The sequence below is a fragment of the Pseudoliparis swirei genome, chromosome 6 (genome assembly GCF_029220125.1).
Source record: "Pseudoliparis swirei isolate HS2019 ecotype Mariana Trench chromosome 6, NWPU_hadal_v1, whole genome shotgun sequence".
Lineage (NCBI taxonomy): Eukaryota > Metazoa > Chordata > Actinopteri > Perciformes > Liparidae > Pseudoliparis > Pseudoliparis swirei.
This window is the reverse complement of record NC_079393.1, coordinates 1,684,032-1,703,364: the sequence shown is the minus strand read 5'-3', so window position 1 is coordinate 1,703,364 and position 19,333 is coordinate 1,684,032. Positions and strand designations below refer to the sequence as shown.

At 48.0% G+C, this 19,333-nt stretch overlaps 1 protein-coding gene across 1 annotated transcript in view; it reads right to left on the bottom strand.

The window, feature by feature from the left end:
• Window positions 1-6,643: 6,643 nt before the first annotated feature.
• LOC130194729 (metabotropic glutamate receptor 8-like) overlaps window positions 6,644-19,333 on the bottom strand; it is a 65,776-nt gene continuing 53,086 nt past the window's right edge. The window contains exons 9-10 of the mRNA XM_056415848.1: window positions 12,322-12,568; window positions 6,644-7,216 (exon numbers count right to left, since the gene is read on the bottom strand). Of these exons, the coding sequence (XP_056271823.1) occupies window positions 7,167-7,216; window positions 12,322-12,568 (297 nt within the window). The 3' untranslated portion in view covers window positions 6,644-7,166. The remainder of the gene's footprint in view (window positions 7,217-12,321; window positions 12,569-19,333) is intronic.

Sequence of the window (19,333 nt, the reverse complement as noted above, 5' to 3'; positions counted from 1 at the left end):
ACACAATTCATCTGGCAAGGCAAAAAGGTTAGGATGAAAATAAGTAAACTACAGAAAAGCAAGCAGCAGGGAGGACTCGGAGTCCCGAACATAAAGTTCTACTACTGGGCAGCACAAATGCGTTACATACATGAGTGGGTGAACCCAGAGGCTACAAATGCATGGATCGACATGGAGTCGACAAAAGAACTGTCCCTTCGTAAATGACAAGAGAGCAAAGCTAGAGGTTCAAAATAACTTTATTGTACGAAATACATTAAACACCTGGAATAATATCATGGCCTACTTTAAATTTAAGAATCATTTTTCACTTTTGGCTCCCATATGGAGAAACCCAGATTTCCACCCCTCATGTCAAGACTCTGTGTTCAGGCTCTGGCATGAGAAGGGTCTGGACCAGCTTATCAAACTCTATGAGGGAGGAACAGTGGACTCGTTTGAGAACCTGAAGAACAAATACGCTCTCCAACAGTCCCATTTCTTTCGATATTTACAAATAAGACATTACATACCAAAAACCGTAGATGCCCCAAACATGTGCTTCCTGGAAGAAATCCTTACACAACCCATGCCAAAAAAATTCATCTCCCATGTCTACGAAACCTTCGGCCTAAACCTTAATTACTCCACTGACCACATCCGCAAACAGTGGCAGATCGACATGGAGTGTCAGATAGAGGAAAATGTATGGACATCAATTATAGGAAACACACTTAACATCCTGAGCTGTAGCACAGATAGAGAAAGACAATTCAAGATATTACATAGACTGCATTGTACACCACTGCTGAGGGGCAGGCTGGGCCTAGGTTCCCCTACATGTAGTCAATGTAACTCTGAAGTTGGTACTTATATACACATGTTTTGGAAGTGTGCAAAAATTCAAACATTCTGGAGAGAAGTAAAGGAGGAGGTGGTTTCTTTGATTGGGTATGACCTGGAGCTTTCACCCCCTCAATGTGTTCTGGCAGCTAAAGTGAGCAGTGCAAAGAGTAATAATGACGCTAAACTGATTCAAATACTGTTATATATTGCTCGAAAGACTATCCTTAAACTCTGGATTTCTAAAGATACCCCTTCTACAGATGACTGGTACAAGGGGATTTTGGAAGTTCTCCCTTTGGAAAAGTTGACCCACACCCTCCATGACAATGTCAAGGGATTTGTCAAAATATGGAAACCAGTCTTAGACGTGGTGGACCCCTCCGGGGTGAACTTTGCTGTGCCAGATTAAAAACACTGTCACTGATGCTGACTTGATTTGATTTGATGATGTAACCTTAAATATGTACTTATAGTGGTGATGTGCGAATGTGTTATGTGCTGTGGTTTTTCTAATTATTTTGTATCCATTATCTATTTATATTTTTTGTCTGTTTTTTGTTGTTCTTTACCCTTTTGTTTCTCTTTTCACTTTGTATTGTATCCTTAATGTCCTGTCTTGCTAATTTGTAAAATCAAAATAAATATATAAAAAAAAAAAAAGCTGCAGCCAATGAGCATGAAGTCCTGTTTGCAACTGGTTTCTCTCCAGTGTGAGTCCGACTTCGCCCCCTGAGCTCAGACTGCGGCTCCTGAGCGTCGCCTCCAGACAGACGGCAAGAAGATAAATAAATAAACAGAAGAAAACAACCTAAAGCCACAGCTATTAGCGCCGACACCGTCCTCGTTCCCAGAGCCGGTCTCCGACTCCCACGATCCTCGGGGTGTCTTTTGCGAACCAACCCGACGCCTCGGAGCGACGCCTCGGAGCGACGCCTCGGAGCGACGCCTCGGAGCGACGCCTCGGAGCGACGCCTCGGAGCGACGCCTCGGAGCGACGCCTCGGAGCGACGCCTCGGAGCGACGCCTCGGAGCGACGCCTCGGAGCGACGCCTCGGAGCGACACTTAATGAAGAAGAAAAGGGCTCGTTTCCTTTCGCTGCCAAAGACGGCAACAGTAAATAATGCAGCGGTTGCGTGACAGGGCGGCGTGTGGATCGTTAAATTCAGAGCGTTCAGCGCGGGTCATCTGCGCCTGCAGGGGCCCCGGGGGGCCGCCGCTAATTATAGCCTCTGCCCAAGAGGGGGATGATGAAGAGGAGGCTGAGAGAGGGAGAGTTGTGGTTGTGGTTGCGTGTGTTCAGCACCTGTGTGTATTTTTAGCGCCACTTTATTTGAGGTGTGAAGCCGTCCCGTTGTACGCAGACTCGCGAAGGACGCGGACGTTGTCAATGCGACGCCGCCCGGCGAGGTGCTCATCGTTTATTAATACACCATTTCACGGTTTATAGATAGTCAGCGCGGTGAGATGCAAACAGTAGATATCACATGCTAATCCTCCATCTCACAGAGGAGGAGAAGGTCCCATCTGAATATGAATACGTTCGTTTCCAGGCCTGCGGAGGCTTTGTGCTCAGAAGGAAAGGAAACACGAAGGAGGTGAAACGGTTTCATTTGATGGACGATGAACAGAAACGCCGCCGTTACAGTCGAGAGTCTCGTTTTGATGTTCATTTCCTGGACCCTGACCGACTCCTGCAGCTTCATCACAGATGGCATTTTGAGTTCATGTGGAGAAAAAAATGGTGTTTTTGGTTTGCGGTCGGCTCGGGTCATAAATCATAAAAGTGTGAAAATAAAAAGTCAGCTCTTTGGGATTCATATCTTTCAGGCTTTTCATCTTTGAACGTCTCGGTTCAGGCCGATTGAGGAAAAGAGAGCTGGCCTTCATCAGGAATGTCGGATGTCAGAGGGAAACTATCTTTGCTCACAGTTTCAGTTTGAAGGACGACGTTTAGATTCCAAGGAAAATACAACGTCACATTGACTCAGTTGAGGACGTAAATAAAAATGTCTGCGTTGACGATGAGACGAGTGTAGAGTGGCAACTGTGCAACATCGTGAAAACATCGTGACAACATCGTTACATCGTGACAATGTTGTGACAACATCGTGACAACGTCGTGACAACATCGTGAAAACATCGTGACAACAATCGTGACAACATCGTGACAATATCGTGAGTACATCGTTACATCGTGCAACATCGTAACATCGTGACAACATCATGACAACATCATGACAACATCGTAACAACATCATGACAACATCGTGACAACATCGTGACAACATCGTGACAACATCGTTGCATTGTAACAACATCATGACATCATGACAACATCGTGACAACATCGTGATAATATCATTACATCACGACAACATCATGACAACATCGTGACAACATCGTGATAATATCATTACATCATGACAACATCGTGACAACATCGTGACATCGTGATAATATCATTACATCGTGACAACATCGTGACAACATCGTGATAATATCATTACATCGTGACAACATCATGACAACATCGTGACATCGTGATAATATCATTACATCGTGACAACATCGTGACAACATCGTGATAATATCATTACATCGTGACAACATCATGACAACATCGTGACAACATCATGACAACATCGTGACAACATCGTGACATCATGACAACATCATGACAACATCGTGACAACATCGTGACAACATCGTGACAACATCGTGACAACATCGTGACAACATCGTGACTACATCGTGCAACATCGCAACAACATCACGACAACATCGTGACATTGTGCAACATGGAATATTAAAGATGAAACAAAGTTTCCCTCTCAGCCCGTTGACTGAAGGCGTCGTGAAGAATCAGAAAGACGGAATTTAAAGTTGAAGGATTGATGTTACTGGGCAGGCTGAGGGGAAACGTTCGAGTGTGTGTGTGTGTGTGTGTGTGTGTTAGTGTGTGGGTGTGTGTGTGTGTTAGATATATGTTTCCTCCTGGTCCTCTTCATCGTTTCATTTCCCGTCACATGCAGAACTTTCCTGTTCAGTTTTCATGTCTCAATAACTCTGGAGAGTCGCGGCGCGGCTCCAGCTGGAAAACACCCGAAAAGAATAAAACCAAACTCCATCACGTGTTTGATGATGTAACAACCTCGCCGTACGAATACTGCAACCACACAGAACATGAGCTGCACGAGGGCCTGAACCCGGACCGGCTCACAGAACACCTGGGACCCGACACACCTGCAGCCAATTAAAAGGTCCGACACACACACACACACACACACACACACACATCAGTGCTGGCTGTCGGCTTCTGAAATCCGCTGACGGTGTGACGGGGATGTGGCTCCTGACCGGGGGGGGGGGGGGGGGGGAGCTACTGCATTGAAGTACACTGAGGTACTTTTCTGTTCATGGTACTTTCTATTTTCACTCCACTTCATCCAAGAGGGAAATACATATATCATATACAGGACTGTCTCAGAAAATTAGAATATTGTGATGAAGTTCTTTATTTTCTGTAATGCAATTAAAAAAACAAAAATGTCATGCATTCTGGATTCATTACAAATCAACTGAAATATTGCAAGCCTTTTATTCTGATTTATTGCTGATTATGGTTTACAGCTTAAGAAAACTCAAATATCCTATCTCTAAATATTAGAATATCATGAAAAAGTATACTAGTAGGGTATTAAACAAATCACTTGAATTGTCTAATTAACTCGAAACACCTGCAAGGGTTTCCTGAGCCTTGACAAACACTCAGCTGTTATAAATCTTTTTTTTTACTTGGTCTGAGGAAATATTAAAATTTTATGAGATAGGATTTTAGAGTTTTCTTAAGCTGTAAGCCATAATCAGCAATATTAAAAGAATAAAAGGCTTGCAATATTTCAGTTGATTTGTAATGAATCCAGAATGCATGACATTTTTGTTTTTTTAATTGCATTACAGAAAATAAAGAACTTTATCACAATATTCTAATTTTCTGAGACAGTCCTGTATATGATCATATTTATATATAATCATATATATGATCATATATATGATTATATTCATATATAATCATATATATGAATTTGCCTGAAGGACAGATTCATGCGATGTCACAACACAGCTCCGCCTTTTAAAGTGACGGCGCCCTGCACGTTAAATATTTTTTTTTATTTTTACTAGAACGTGTACGCAGTAATCATCCCCTCCTCTTCGGCTCGGTAATGTCGCTGTTCTTTTTATTCAAATTCGTATATGTTTTAGTCGTTCTTGGACTCCTCAGTGAGCTGTATTTAATGTCCCCGTGTGTTGGTTTTTTGGCGCCGGCCTCCCGGAGCTGATTGCTTCCTGGCAGTCGCTTCACAAACACGACGGCCGTCTTCTGCCAGACCGCTCGGCTGGCTCTGTGGAAACAGACTCGGACCCGTCTGCCGCTCTCCTGGTCCAGCTCGCTGTGGAGAAGAGTGCCACCGGTGGTTATCGCCGGTACTGCGCTCTGCGTATGATTAGTTATTTTTATTGGACTCCAGGAGGGGTTACGACTCCTCTGGTTGTGGTAAACCTGCATTCTCTCTCCTGACCACCAGGGGGTGACTCCTCTGGTTGTATAGAAGTCTATGCTTCATGTGTTAAAGCTGCATTCTCTCTCCTGACCACCAGGGGGAGACTCCTCTGGTTGTATAGAAGTATATGCTTCATGTGTTAAAGCTGCATTCTCTCTCCTGACCACCAGGGGGAGACTGCTCTGGTTGTATAGAAGTCTGTGCTTCATGTGTTAGAGCTGCATTCTCTCTACTGGCCACCAGAGGGCGACTCCTCTGGTTGTATAGAAGTCTATGCTTCATGTGTTAAAGCTGCATTCTCTCTGCTGACCACCAGGGGGCGACTCCTCTGGTTGTATAGAAGTCTATGCTTCATGTGTTAAAGCTGCATTCTCTCTCCTGACCACCAGGGGGCTCCTCTGGTTGTATAGAAGTCTATATAATGACTCCACTTCTCTCTTGATGTATTCCCTCAGTAAACATTGTAAACATGAGTTTATGTCTCAGTCTTCATTTAAATGAGCAGGTTTACATGTTTGGGGTCAGAGGTCACCAACAGAACTGAGACGTGAACAAACAAACATTTAAAAAAAAAGATAGATTCATAAAGTTTGAGCTCCACTTCTGTGCAAATGCAGACTGACTATTCAAATGCTTGCCATTAAACATCACACAGGAGAGAGGTTCCTATTGGTCCCACATGGACAAAAGGTGTGGTTACTCACCTGATCAGGAGACACTCGGTGGGCACGAGCTCACAGGAAGCCCCCAGGCGTAGAAATGAGAGCACGAGGCCCGCAAGACCACCACTCAGACTCTACCGGTCCTCCTCCTCCTCCTCTTCTTCTTCTCCATCAGGAGATGCAGATGTATTCATTACATGCACAGGGAGTTCTCCCTGGCGTCTCGTATGGATCGTCCTCTCCTCCGGTTCCTCAGCTCGTATCGATCACATCGACCGGCTTCTCCTCAAAGGACGAGAGACTCGATGCTCGTCCTCTGCAGCCTCGTCCTATTGGGATGCGCAGTGTACGATGTTGTACCGACGTTCTAACGACGTGGTTACAATGTTGTAACGATGTTGTACCGACGTTGTTACGACGTAGGAAGAAGGCAGTAAACCCTAAACAACGTTGTTACGACATCGTGATTTTGTCACGATGTTGTCACAATGTTGTAACGATGTTGTAACAATGCCACAATGTTGTTACGACGTTGTTACGACGTAGGAAGAAGGCAGTAACCCCCCCCCCCCCGTCACACAGACACAAACACAGACCTGTGAAACATTCCTTTATTATAAATAGATCATTTGTAGAAAAAGAACAGGCATGCTTCATTTCAACCACTTGGCGTTTAGACATTTCACAACCAAAAGCGACCGTTTGGGATCAAAACAGCGACGGACTCGCCTCAGGATGAAGGTCGACGGACGCACAACATGAGACTCAGAACAATTCACGACCACAAGTTTTTTTTTTAATCAAACGCACAATTAGAACAACAACAAATAAGGTTGGTCCCCAAAATGTACTTTTTTACCCGACTTTTAAAAATTGTATCTTTTTTCTTCTTCTCATCTTTCAGGTTTGCCGCTTCTTTTGCCGCAATCCTGTCGGGTTTCTGGCGACGCTCAAGCCCCGCCCCCCCTCCTGTCTGTAAACATTAAAAAACACCACAGATGGCGCTGCTGCAGTGGGTTCAGATCCTTCAGATCGTCCGGAGCGCCTCGCGCTGACGTCCGGCAGAGGTCTGCTTCAAATGACTCGGGACTCCCTCGAGTGGAAGGAGTCCGTCCTTCACATGGCATGGTTGGTGTAGCTGACGTAGGTGGTCTTTGGTGGCGGCACTGAGGAGAGGAAAGGAAACAGCTGGTTGGTTCACAGGGAAGGTTGTGATTTATGGCTATGCTAAATAAATGTAATGGAATTGAAGTTATTGATTTGCTTGTCGGGATGTTAAGATAATTAAAACTTCTAGAACCAAACTTGAAGTAGATAACCAAAAGCTTTAATCTATCAATCAATCCATCCATCTATCAATTAATCTATCCATCCATCCATCCACATTACATAAGTAACATTTAACTCATTGTGCCACTGAAGTAAAGTTTGACTTATTATACCAGGATAAGTAATCTCCATAAAAGTCAGAGGTGTAAGTTCAGCTTCCGGCAGAAGAATGGAACTGATGTCGGTCACCACCTGTTCCAAGTGGGAGTCTTGCAGGCTGAGCCTGGACAGGGACTTCGAAAGTGCTAGAACTGGAGGACACCAGCAGCCCGAGGGTCGCTGTTGCCGAATCGATGTTGGAGCGCGGGCTTGGGGTAGACGGGGCCCGGAGTGAGTGTGTCCATCGCCTCCAGAGCCACACACGCCAGGAGCAGTGACCAGGACCCATGTAGGCAGTCGAGCGCGGCAGGAGCGGGACGTGAGGAGCTTGGCCAGGTGTAGTGTGACCATGAGGGAGCTGTGTGACAATGAGAGCTCGGCTTGATGGCCTTAGCAGGGGTGACTGGATGGGAGGGGTAGACCCAGCCAGGAGCCATGACCAGATGGCAGGCGAGGCAGAGCGGAGCCCCAACCTGCGCCCGCCTGGATGAGTTCTCTGAGTAAGCAGCATTCTATTCCTAGCACATGTATGCATGTACAGCCAGGAGTCAGGGTATTTGGCGATGTCGGTAGTGTCAGGAAGTCAGGTTCCTCGAGTGTCGAGGTTCCTGGCAGAGTGAGCTGAGCAAAGGTGAGAGCTGTAGTGGTGGGTAGTCAGGCTTTGGGTGGAAGGAAGGCTGCCAGGAATAGTAGCTGTCGTTCATAGGTGGTGAGTCTTGTCAGGGTGAGAGATGTCAGTCAGAGAGGCAGAGATCTCCAGTCGAGTTTCAGTGTTTCCGGGAAGAACCTGTTCAGTTGCGGGTGTGTCATCAATCATGTTGGGGGAGTGATCAGCAGCTATGGTGAGAGAGTCGAGCATGCAATCTCCAGAGCAGAGAGGAGAGAAGAGGGAGACTGGACCCAGGAGGGAAAGACCCATAGATGAGAAGGGAAGGACAAGGATCAAAGCCAAGTCCTCTCCAAGTTACGAGTAGGTGCAGGGAAGAGAAAGGAGAAGTGTAGTAGTGAGGAACCCCAGTGAGCCAAAGAGAAGAGAGAGAGATGAGTGGTCTGGATGCGGTTGCGGTTCAGAAAGGGAAAAGAAAAGTCGAGGACAGGAGAGAGGAGAGAGGCTAGCAGTGTGAGCAGAAGCTGCTCAGAGAGAGGCAAGTCTGGGCTGTCAGTGTCCAATCAAGGGCAGTCTGTCCAAAGAAGGGCCTGCCTTGAAGCTGTTTGGTGTGGGTCAAGGAGCTCAGCCTGCCAGAAGTAAGAAGTTGAAAGAAGATAGCTTTCGTCTGTAGTCTGAGGAGAGAAGGACGAGCGTGGGTTTCTTCAGAGAGGTTGGGATTTCTCGCTAGAGAAGAGAGGAGTTCCAGAGAGTTGCTGACTTCAGAGGGGAGAGAGTAATAAACAGAGGGGAAGAAGGGGGGCCAGTCAGGGAGATAGCCAGGGAGAAAAGGACTGACGGGCTGGAGATGTCGCGGGAGGTCACCAAGTGAGGAGGTCACCAAGGGAACAAAGGGAGGAGACAAGGGGAAAAAGAGAAGAGAGGAAGATGGTAAGAAAAGGAAGGGGATGAAAGATAGTTGAAGGAGGAGGAAAGATGGGAGTCTTGTTTGTGTTTGTGTGTGTGATAGTCAACATTTGTCAAGGGAGGGAGGAGGGGGATGGGAAGGGAGAGGGGTGGAAAGGGGGTGTGGAGTTGGTAAGGAAGGAGGAAGATATAGAGTTTTTTCAGAGAGAGTTTGAGCTGGTAGAATAGAGGAGAGAAGGAAGAGAGAAGAGAGAGAGAGAAGAGAGAGGAGAGCAAGAGAGATTGATAGAAGATTTGGTCTTCATCTTCTTGAGCGCTCGCGGGGTGCGCAAGTGGCTCAGGGTCAAACCAACCATCGGGCCGACAAAGGACCGGTCGTGGTCGTTAAAAAGGAAAGAGAAAAGAGATAAAAGGACAAAGAATAAGAGGAGAAGAGAGAGGTGAGAGGAAGGATCAGGATGCATGGTGAGGAGTTGAGGGAGAGAGGGGAGAGCAGATAGACAGGAGAGGAGAGAGGAGGGGAGAGGGCAGAGAGGGAGGTGCAAGGTTGCGGTCTGTTGTGGAGTGGTAGATATGGGTGGGTTGTCGAGACCAGAGAGAGAGAGAGAGATGAAGAAGTGGTCAGAGACATGGAGGAGTCACAGGTCAGAGGAGGTTAGAGGTTTTTGTGAAAATGTAGTCAGGTGGGTGGGGGCTTTGCTTTGTTTAGGAGGAGGGGGGAGGGAGGTTAAAGGAAGACAGTAAGAGTAAGAGATCACATGACTTCTCTCACCCATCCATCCATCAATCCAACCATCCACCCATCCATCCATCAATCTATCCAACCATCCATCCACCCATCCATCAATCAATCTATCCATCCAACCATCCATCCATCAATCCATCCATCCATCAATCTATCCATCCATTTATCCATCCATCCATCTATCCATCAATCTATCCATCCACCCATCCAACCATCCATCCAACCATCCATCAATCCATCCATCCATCAATCCATCAATCTATCCATCTATCCATCCATCCATCTATCCATCAACCTATCCATCCATCCACCCATCCATCCATCAATCCAACCATCCATTATCTTCCACGGGTCCAGGTGGTGGGAGCAGCTCAGCAGGTGTCCAGGTGTTCAGGCGTTCCCAGGTCAGATGGGTGAGGGATCTCTCCAGTCGGTCCTGGGTCTTCCTCGGAGATTCTCCCCAGTTGGACGTGTCCATTAAACCTCTCAGGGCGTTGAGGAAGCGTCCTGATTGGATGCCCGAAGCACCACAACTGGCCCGTTTCGACGTAGAGGAAGAGCGTCTCCGCTCAGAGCTCCTCCCCAGACTCTCGGGGTGTCGCTTCATTTGTATTCTTGAGAGGTCCTCGACTTCAAACACCTAAATCATGACCGTACCCACTAAACGTGCAGGTAATCTACCCGGCGGCGCCAGAGTGAGCCGTCTCTCGCAGTTTGACTCCTCTCACGGAACCGGGCCGGATGAAAGAGGCTCCTCTCCCGTGAGGCCGGCTGCCGCCGCTCGTTATGCTGAGCGGAGCGGCGCATTGTGATGAGTCGACGATCCGACGACTCACACTTTTCTGCTGATGGACCGAAAAAAAGCAGCTTTGAAGTTGTAACTCTGAGCTGTAAACCACTTTGTGAGATCTGGTCTCAGGTGACGTCTAAACAAACTCCAATCACCTTCCTGTTAAATCCTCATTAGAGACGCAGCGGCCTGACTTCACCTGCAGGGACCAAGACAGGCTTCTTCTTATGGGCAAAGGCTTCCCTCATGAGGGGGATCCACTGGTTCTCTGCTCTTGAGACCACAAGTAACCTCCTGGAAACAGATGCTCTACATGTGTCCACCACCCTTGAGACCATAAGTAACCTCCTGGACCCAGATGCTCTACATGTGTCCACCACTCTTGAGACCATAAGTAACCTCCTGGAAACAGATGCTCTACATGTGTCCACCACCCTTGAGACCATAAGTAACCTCCTGGACCCAGATGCTCTACATGTGTCCACCACTCTTGAGACCATAAGTAACCTCCTGGAAACAGATGCTCTACATGTGTCCACCACCCTTGAGACCATAAGTAACCTCCTGGACCCAGATGCTCTACATGTGTCCACCACTCTTGAGACCATAAGTAACCTCCTGGAAACAGATGCTCTACATGTGTCCACCACCCTTGAGACCATAAGTAACCTCCTGGACCCAGATGCTCTACATGTGTCCACCACTCTTGAGACCATAAGTAACCTCCTGGAAACAGATGCTCTACATGTGTCCACCACCCTTGAGACCATAAGTAACCTCCTGGACCTAGATGCTCTACATGTGTCCACCACCCTTGAGACCACGAGTAACCTCCTGGACACAGATGCTCTACATGTGTCCACCACCCTTGAGACCATAAGTAACCTCCTGGACACAGATGCTCTACATGTGTCCACCACCCTTGAGACCATAAGTAACCTCCTGGACACAGATGCTCTACATGGGTCTACCACCCTTGAGACCATAAGTAACCTCCTGGACCTAGATGCTCTACATGTGTCCACCACCCTTGAGACCACGAGTAACCTCCTGGACACAGATGCTCTACATGGGTCTACCACCCTTGAGACCATAAGTAACCTCCTGGACCCAGATGCTCTACATGTGTCCACCACCCTTGAGACCATAAGTAACCTCCTGGACACAGATGCTCTACATGGGTCTACCACCCTTGAGACCATAAGTAACCTCCTGGACACAGATGCTCTACATGGGTCTACCACCCTTGAGACCATAAGTAACCTCCTGGACACAGATGCTCTACATGGGTCTACCACTCTTGAGACCATAAGTAACCTCCTGGACCCAGATGCTCTACATGGGTCTACCACCCTTGAGAACATAAGTAACCTCCTGGACACAGATGCTCTACATGGGTCCACCACCCTTGAGACCATAAGTAACCTCCTGGACCCAGATGCTCTACATGGGTCCACCACCCTTGAGACCATAAGTAACCTCCTGGACCCAGATGCTCTACATGGGTCCACCACCCTTGAAAACATAAGTAACCTCCTGCCACAACCGCTTGATGGTCTCCAGTCGGATGTCTGAGAAGTTGGAATGGTCTTTGATGCTTTTAGCTCGTAGATAGTTCCCCTTGCCTTTCCTTTGAGCTCTCCAATGTATCTCCACCGTGACGCGTGGGAGGGGCTTGTGGCGATGCATCATCAGGGGCTGTCGTGGTGAGGGTCTCCCAAGGCAAAGTGGTACCCGATGGGAGTTGGCCAGGAAAGAGTTCTAGCGCTTCGCTCAGAAAAGCGAAACAACTCACCGCCGGCCTCGACGCCCTCGCACAGCTCCGTCTTCACCTCGCCGTTGGGCCGCTCGGCCGCCAGGTGCGACAGCTTGCTGGTCACGGCGGCGGCGGTGACGATGGCCTTGAAGCTGCGCTTGCGTTTGGGGACGTTCTGCTCGGGGTGGAAGATGATGACGTAGACCTTCGGCATGTAGAGCATGCCCAGGGAGACGGAGGCGCTGAGGCTGAGGGACACGGTCAGCGTGGCCGTCTGGATGTACATCTGAGGAGGAAGAGGAGGGCGGCGGGTTACTGACAGGCGGCTTCAACCGCCACGAGAAACCCACCGGTCACCCCAGAGGACCGGGGCGTCAAACTAACAAGCTGCTCTTCCCTGAAACAAAGAAACGCTAAGAGGTCCTCTTAGGTTTGGCCACTAGGGGTGCTGTCGAGTCATATTTTGATGAGCAGGTGTTTTTTTCCACTTTTCAACAATGAATATTAAGAAGTTGTCACTGCAAATGTTTTCTGAAGGCATTCGAGACGTTTACACAACAGTTTGTGAGGAAACTGCACGAGTTAGCGTTCCTTTAATCAGTGTCAGTGATGACATCACCTCACAGTACTCATGCCGTGCTCCCAAACGCTCGCTTCCTTCCTTCCTTGCTTATTGAAGCCGTTTAATCATCAAACACGTGGATCAGAACACTGATCTGTGGCCTAAAGGTGTTGAAAAAACCCAAATGTTTACGAAAAACTTGCTCCTGAATTCATGAATGCTAATGAAGGATGTGAGATAAATACAACCGTATGTCTCCTGAGCTCAGAACTAATCCCCCAAATATTGCACAACAAATCAGTTTAATTCCCTCAAAATATGAAAAATGCGTTTGTGCTCGTTTTCCTTCGAAGAAACTATTAAATATGAATGTACCCTGTGAGGGAGGAAGTACTCAGACCTTTGACTCAAGTAGAAGTATTAATACCACAGTGTACAAATACCAAAGTGAAAGTATGAGCATCGAAATATACTCAAAGAAGCAACAATAAAGAAACTCTTCTTGCAGATCGGATCATTTTAGAATCCTGTAGTTCACGTTTCCTGAATCATAATTCTGGATGTATTTGCGTTGCCGTGGCAGCTGCTGGAGGAGGAGCTCCTTCACGTCCCTCTGTAGCCCGCTGGGAGCGAATAACGCACATCATCATGACATTAGTGGATTCATAAATTGTCGATGCAAAGCGACTCACGCTTGTCAGATCGATGACGTGCAGTGAAAAGTCGAGCAAAAAATGGAAATGCTCAAGAACCTCTAAATAGAAGCGGAGAGATTCCCGGCCTCTAAGCGAGGGCCTGAACGCAGCAGCAGGCGAGCAGATGGCCGCCGGCTCGTTTACCGGAGTCAATGCGGCGGCTCGTGTTGGTTTGAGGCCGATCGCTCGGCCTCCTCCCTCAGATCCTTTGGCCGGCGGCCAGACGCCGCTTAGCGCGGGAAAGTGAGCGTGGATAATACGCCGGGCGGCGGCCGCTGGTCGGGGGGGACTGAGGGAACTTTTAATGTGAAACACCGGCAGGAAGTGATGCAACTCAACCCCCAGAAACGTCAAGGTGGAACTAATGAGTGGTTGAGTGCAGAGGATGATGTCCCCTGGTGGTCAGGAGAGAGAATGCAGCTTTAACACATGAAGCATAGACTTCTATACAACCAGAGGAGTCGCCCCCTGGTGGTCAGGAGAGAGAATGCAGCTTTAACACATGAAGCAGAGACTTCAATACAACCAGAGGAGTCGCCCCCTGGTGGTCAGGAGAGAGAATGCAGCTTTAACACATGAAGCATAGACTTCTATACAACCAGAGGAGTCGCCCCCTGGTGGTCAGGAGAGAGAATGCAGCTTTAACACATGAAGCAGAGACTTCAATACAACCAGAGGAGTCACCCCCTGGTGGTCAGGAGAGAGAATGCAGCTTTAACACATGAAGCATAGACTTCTATACAACCAGAGGAGTCGCTCTTGAATGGTCCTTAGACACAGCGTTAGAATCCAAGGCTATTTTCCTCTCTCCTGTCATAGGCTAGACCGAGGGCTGGGAGGCGGGGCTTAAAAGAACGCTGATGACCCTGAACGCATCATTAGGCCCCGTGCTGCGTTCATGGGCCGGTTGGAGATGATGGGTTGCAGCAGTTAGAACCCTGATGCACAGAAATAAGTATTTTTTGTACATTTACTCAACTTTGTACGTCGACTCGCCCACGGCGCTACGGTACTGAATATATTAGATTATTTTACATATTCAGGAGAATTACTTCGACATGATTATTATATTACACGTCTGGCCCGGTGGAATCCTACACGCTGGCCCTTTAAGAGAGTAGTTCTACTCTGTAGTATCAATAATTAAATTATGCAAATGATCTCAACAAACCTGAAAAGATGAATCAATTAAATAAATCCTCAAGAAAAGAAAGAAGTCGTATTAAAGTCAAATATTAGAAATAAATATACAGCAATATATATTAAGTTGTCAATAATTATCTATTCAAACACACACACACAGACACACACACACACATACACACACAAAACACACACACACAGACACATACACACAACAACACCGCCGCCCATACCGCTGCGCGGGGAACCGCCGGCGTTGCCATGGCAACCGCCTCACCAGAAAGAAGAAAGTGGAGGTTAATGGCCTCCGTGTCAAACTGTCATCGGGGAATCCTCAGCGGGGCTCGACCCCCAGGACGCAGAGGAAGCAGGAAAGGAAACGAGGGGACAGACGGCGACCCCCCCCCCCCCCCCCAGAGCCCGCAACATCCAGGATTCATTATGAGAATATACGACACACAGCGAAGCACAAACTCGTCTGTGGCTCTGAAACGATGTTTGTGGGCTCCGAACCCCACGAGCCAATCACAGCCGCCCGTCAGATACCATGACTCGACAGACCATAATGTCCTAAATGATGACATCATGCTGTATAGAAGAAGACTTGAAACTAGAGACTGAGACTCATATTTAGAATGTTTACCGAGGGAATACATCAAGAGAGAAGTAGAGTCACTATATAGACTTCTATACAACCAGAGTCGCCCCCTGGTGGTCAGGAGAGAGCATTTGCATAATATTATACCATGGTTATGTAATCATAACCTCCACCCTGCAGAACATTATTCTTCATTTCTTTCTTGTATCTTCCACAAATATCTTGGTGCTTATTTTAGACTTTTTAGTGTTTTTTATCGTGTTGAAGTTTCGTCGTCTTGAGCTCAACTCATGAAGTGATGTAATGTTCCCGCTGGAACACTTCAGAGTCGACGTTCCCCAGGAGACGCAAACAAACGCAAACAAACGTCTGAAATAACAACGGCAAAAACTAAACGTCTCACATTCATCGGCAGCTTTTAAACACTCATCGAGTAAAAATGTAAAATGGACGTTTAGGATACACTGAGCTCCTCTCTCCTCTCCTCTCTCCTTATGGACGTTTAGGATACACTGAGCTCCTCTCTCCTCTCTCCTTAAGGACTCTTAGGATACACTGAGCTCCTCTCTCCTCTCCTCTCTCCTTATGGACGCTTAGGATACACTGAGCTCCTCTCTCTCCTCTCTCCTTATGGACGCTTAGGATACACTGAGCTCCTCTCTCCTCTCTCCTTAAGGATGCTTAGGATACACTGAGCTCCTCTCTCCTCTCCTCTCTCCTTATGGATGCTTAGGATACACTGAGCTCCTCTCTCCTCTCCTCTCTCCTTATGGACGCTTAGGATACACTGAGCACCTCTCTCCTCTCTCTCCTTATGGACGTTTAGGATACACTGAGCACCTCTCTCCTCTCCTCTCTCCTTATGGACGCTTAGGAGACAATGAGCTCCTCTCTCCTCTCCTCTCTCCTTAAGGACGCTTAGGATACACTGAGCACCTCTCTTCTCTCTCCTTATGGACGTTTAGGATACACTGAGCTCCTCTCTCCTATCCTCTCTCCTTATGGACGTTTAGGATACACTGAGCTCCTCTCTCCTCTCTCCTTATGGACGTTTAGGATACACTGAGCACCTCTCTCCTCTCTCCCTATGGACGCTTAGGAGACAATGAGCTCCTCTCTCCTCTCCTCTCTCCTTAAGGACGCTTAGGATACACTGAGCACCTCTCTTCTCTCTCCTTATGGACGTTTAGGATACACTGAGCTCCTCTCCTCTCCTCTCTCCTTATGGACGCTTAGGATACACTGAGCTCCTCTCTCCTTAAGGACGCTTAGGATACACTGAGCTCCTCTCTCCTCTCTCCTTATGGACGTTTAGGATACACTGAGCTCCTCTCTCCTCTCCTCTCTCCTTATGGACGTTTAGGATACACTGAGCTCCTCTCACCTCTCCTCTCTCCTTAAGGACGCTTAGGATACACTGAGCTCCTCTCTCCTCTCCTCTCTCCTTATGGACGCTTAGGATACACTGAGCTCCTCTCTCCTCTCTCCTTATGGACGCTTAGGATACACTGAACTCCTCTCTCCTCTCCTCTCTCCTTATGGACGCTTAGGATACACTGAGCTCCTCTCTCCTTAAGGACGCTTAGGATACACTGAGCTCCTCTCTCCTTATGGACGTTTAGGATACACTGAGCTCCTCTCTCCTCTCTCTCCTTATGGACGTTTAGGATACACTGAGCTCCTCTCTCCTCTCCTCTCTCCTTATGGATGTTTAGGATACACTGAGCTCCTCTCTCCTCTCTCCTTATGGACGTTTAGGATACACTGAGCTCCTCTCTCCTTATGGACAATTAGGATACACTGAGCTCCTCTCTCCTCTCTCCTTATGGACAATTAGGATACACTGAGCTCCTCTCTCCTCTCCTCTCTCTCCTTATGGACGTTTAGGAGACACTGAGCTCCTCTCTCCTCTCTCCTTATGGATGCTTAGGATACACTGAGCTCCTCTCTCCTCTCTCCTTATGGACGCTTAGGATACACTGAGCTCTCCTCTCCTCTCTCCTTATGGACGTTTAGGATACACTGAGCTCCTCTCCTCTCCTCTCCTTATGGACGCTTAGGATACACTGAGCTCCTCTCTCTCCTCTCTCCTTTTGGACGCTTAGGATACACTGAGCTCCTCTCCTCTCTCCTTTTGGATGCTTAGGATACACTGAGCTCCTCCTCTCCCTCTCCTTATGGATGCTTAGGATACACTCCTCTCTCCTCTCCTCTCTCCTTATGGACGCTTAGGATACACTGAGCTCCTCTCTCCTCCTCTCTCCTTATGGACGCTTAGGATACACTGAGCTCCTCTCCTCTCTCTCCTTATGGGCTTAGGATACACTGAGCTCTCTCTCTGCTCTCTCCTTATGGACGCTTAGGATACACTGAGCTCCTCTCTCCTCTCCTCTCTCCTTATGGACGTTTAGGATACACTGAGCTCTCTCCTCTCCTCTCTCCTTATGGACGTTAGGATACACTGAGGCTCTCCTCTCTCCTCTCTCTCCTTATGGACGCTTAGGATACACTGAGCTCCTCTCCTCTCCTCTCTCCTTATGGACGCTTAGGATACACACTCCTCTCTCCTCTCCTCTCTCCTTATGGACGTTTAGGATACACTGAGCTCCTCTCTCCTCTCTCCTTATGGACGCTTAGGATACACTGAGCTCCTCTCTCTTCTCTCCTTATGGACGTTAGGATACACTGAGCTCCTCTCCTCCTCTCTCCTTATGGACGCTTAGGATACACTGAGCTCCTCTCCTCTCTCCTTATGGACGCTTAGGATACACTGAGCTCCTCTCTCCTCTCTCCTTATGGATGCTTAGGATACACTGAGCTCCTCTCTCCTCTCTCCTTATGGACGCTTAGGATACACTGAGCTCCTCTCTCCTCTCTCCTTATGGACGTTAGGATACACTGAGCTCCTCTCTCCTCTCCTCTCTCCTTATGGACGCTTAGGATACACTGAGCTCCTCTCTCCTCTCTCCTTATGGACGCTTAGGATACACTGAGCTCCTCTCTCCTCTCTCCTTATGGACGTTTAGGATACACTGAGCTCCTCTCTCCTCTCTCCTTATGGACGTTTAGGATACACTGAGCTCCTCTCTCCTCTCTCCTTATGGACGCTTAGGATACACTGAGCTCCTCTCTCCTCTCTCCTTATGGACGCTTAGGATACACTGAGCTCCTCTCTCCTCTCTCCTTATGGACGCTTAGGATACACTGAGCTCCTCTCTCTCCTCTCTCCTTATGGATGCTTAGGATACACTGAGCTCCTCTCTCCTCTCCTCTCTCCTTATGGACGCTTAGGATACACTGAGCTCCTCTCTCCTCTCCTCTCTCCTTATGGACGCTTAGGATACACTGAGCTCCTCTCTCCTCTCTCCTTATGGATGCTTAGGATACACTGAGCTCCTCTCTCCTCTCTCCTTATGGACGCTTAGGATACACTGAGCTCCTCTCTCCTCTCTCTCTCCTTATGGACGTTTAGGATACACTGAGCTCCTCTCTCCTCTCTCCTTATGGACGTTTAGGATACACTGAGCTCCTCTCTCCTCTCTCCTTATGGATGCTTAGGATACACTGAGCTCCTCCTCTCCTCTCTCCGTATGGACGCTTAGGATACACTGAGCTCCTCTGTCCTCTCTCCTTATGGACGCTTAGGATACACTGAGCTGCACTCTCCTCTCCTCTCTCCTTATGGATGCTTAGGATACACTGAGCTCCTCTCTCTCTCCTCTCCTTATGGACGCTTAGGATACACTGAGCTCCTCTCCTCTCCTCTCCTTATGGGCGTTAGGATACACTGAGCTCCTCTCTCCTCTCCTCTCTCCTTATGGACGCTTAGGATACACTGAGCTCCTCTCTCTCCTCTCTCCTTATGGACGTTTAGGATACACTGAGCTCCTCTCCTCTCCTCTCTCCTTATGGGCGCTTAGGATACACTGAGCTCCTCTCTCCTCTCTCCTTATGGGCGTTAGGATACACTGAGCTCCTCTCTTCTCTCTCCTTATGGACGCTTAGGATACACTGAGCTCCTCTCTCCTCTCTCTCTCCTTATGGACGTTAGGA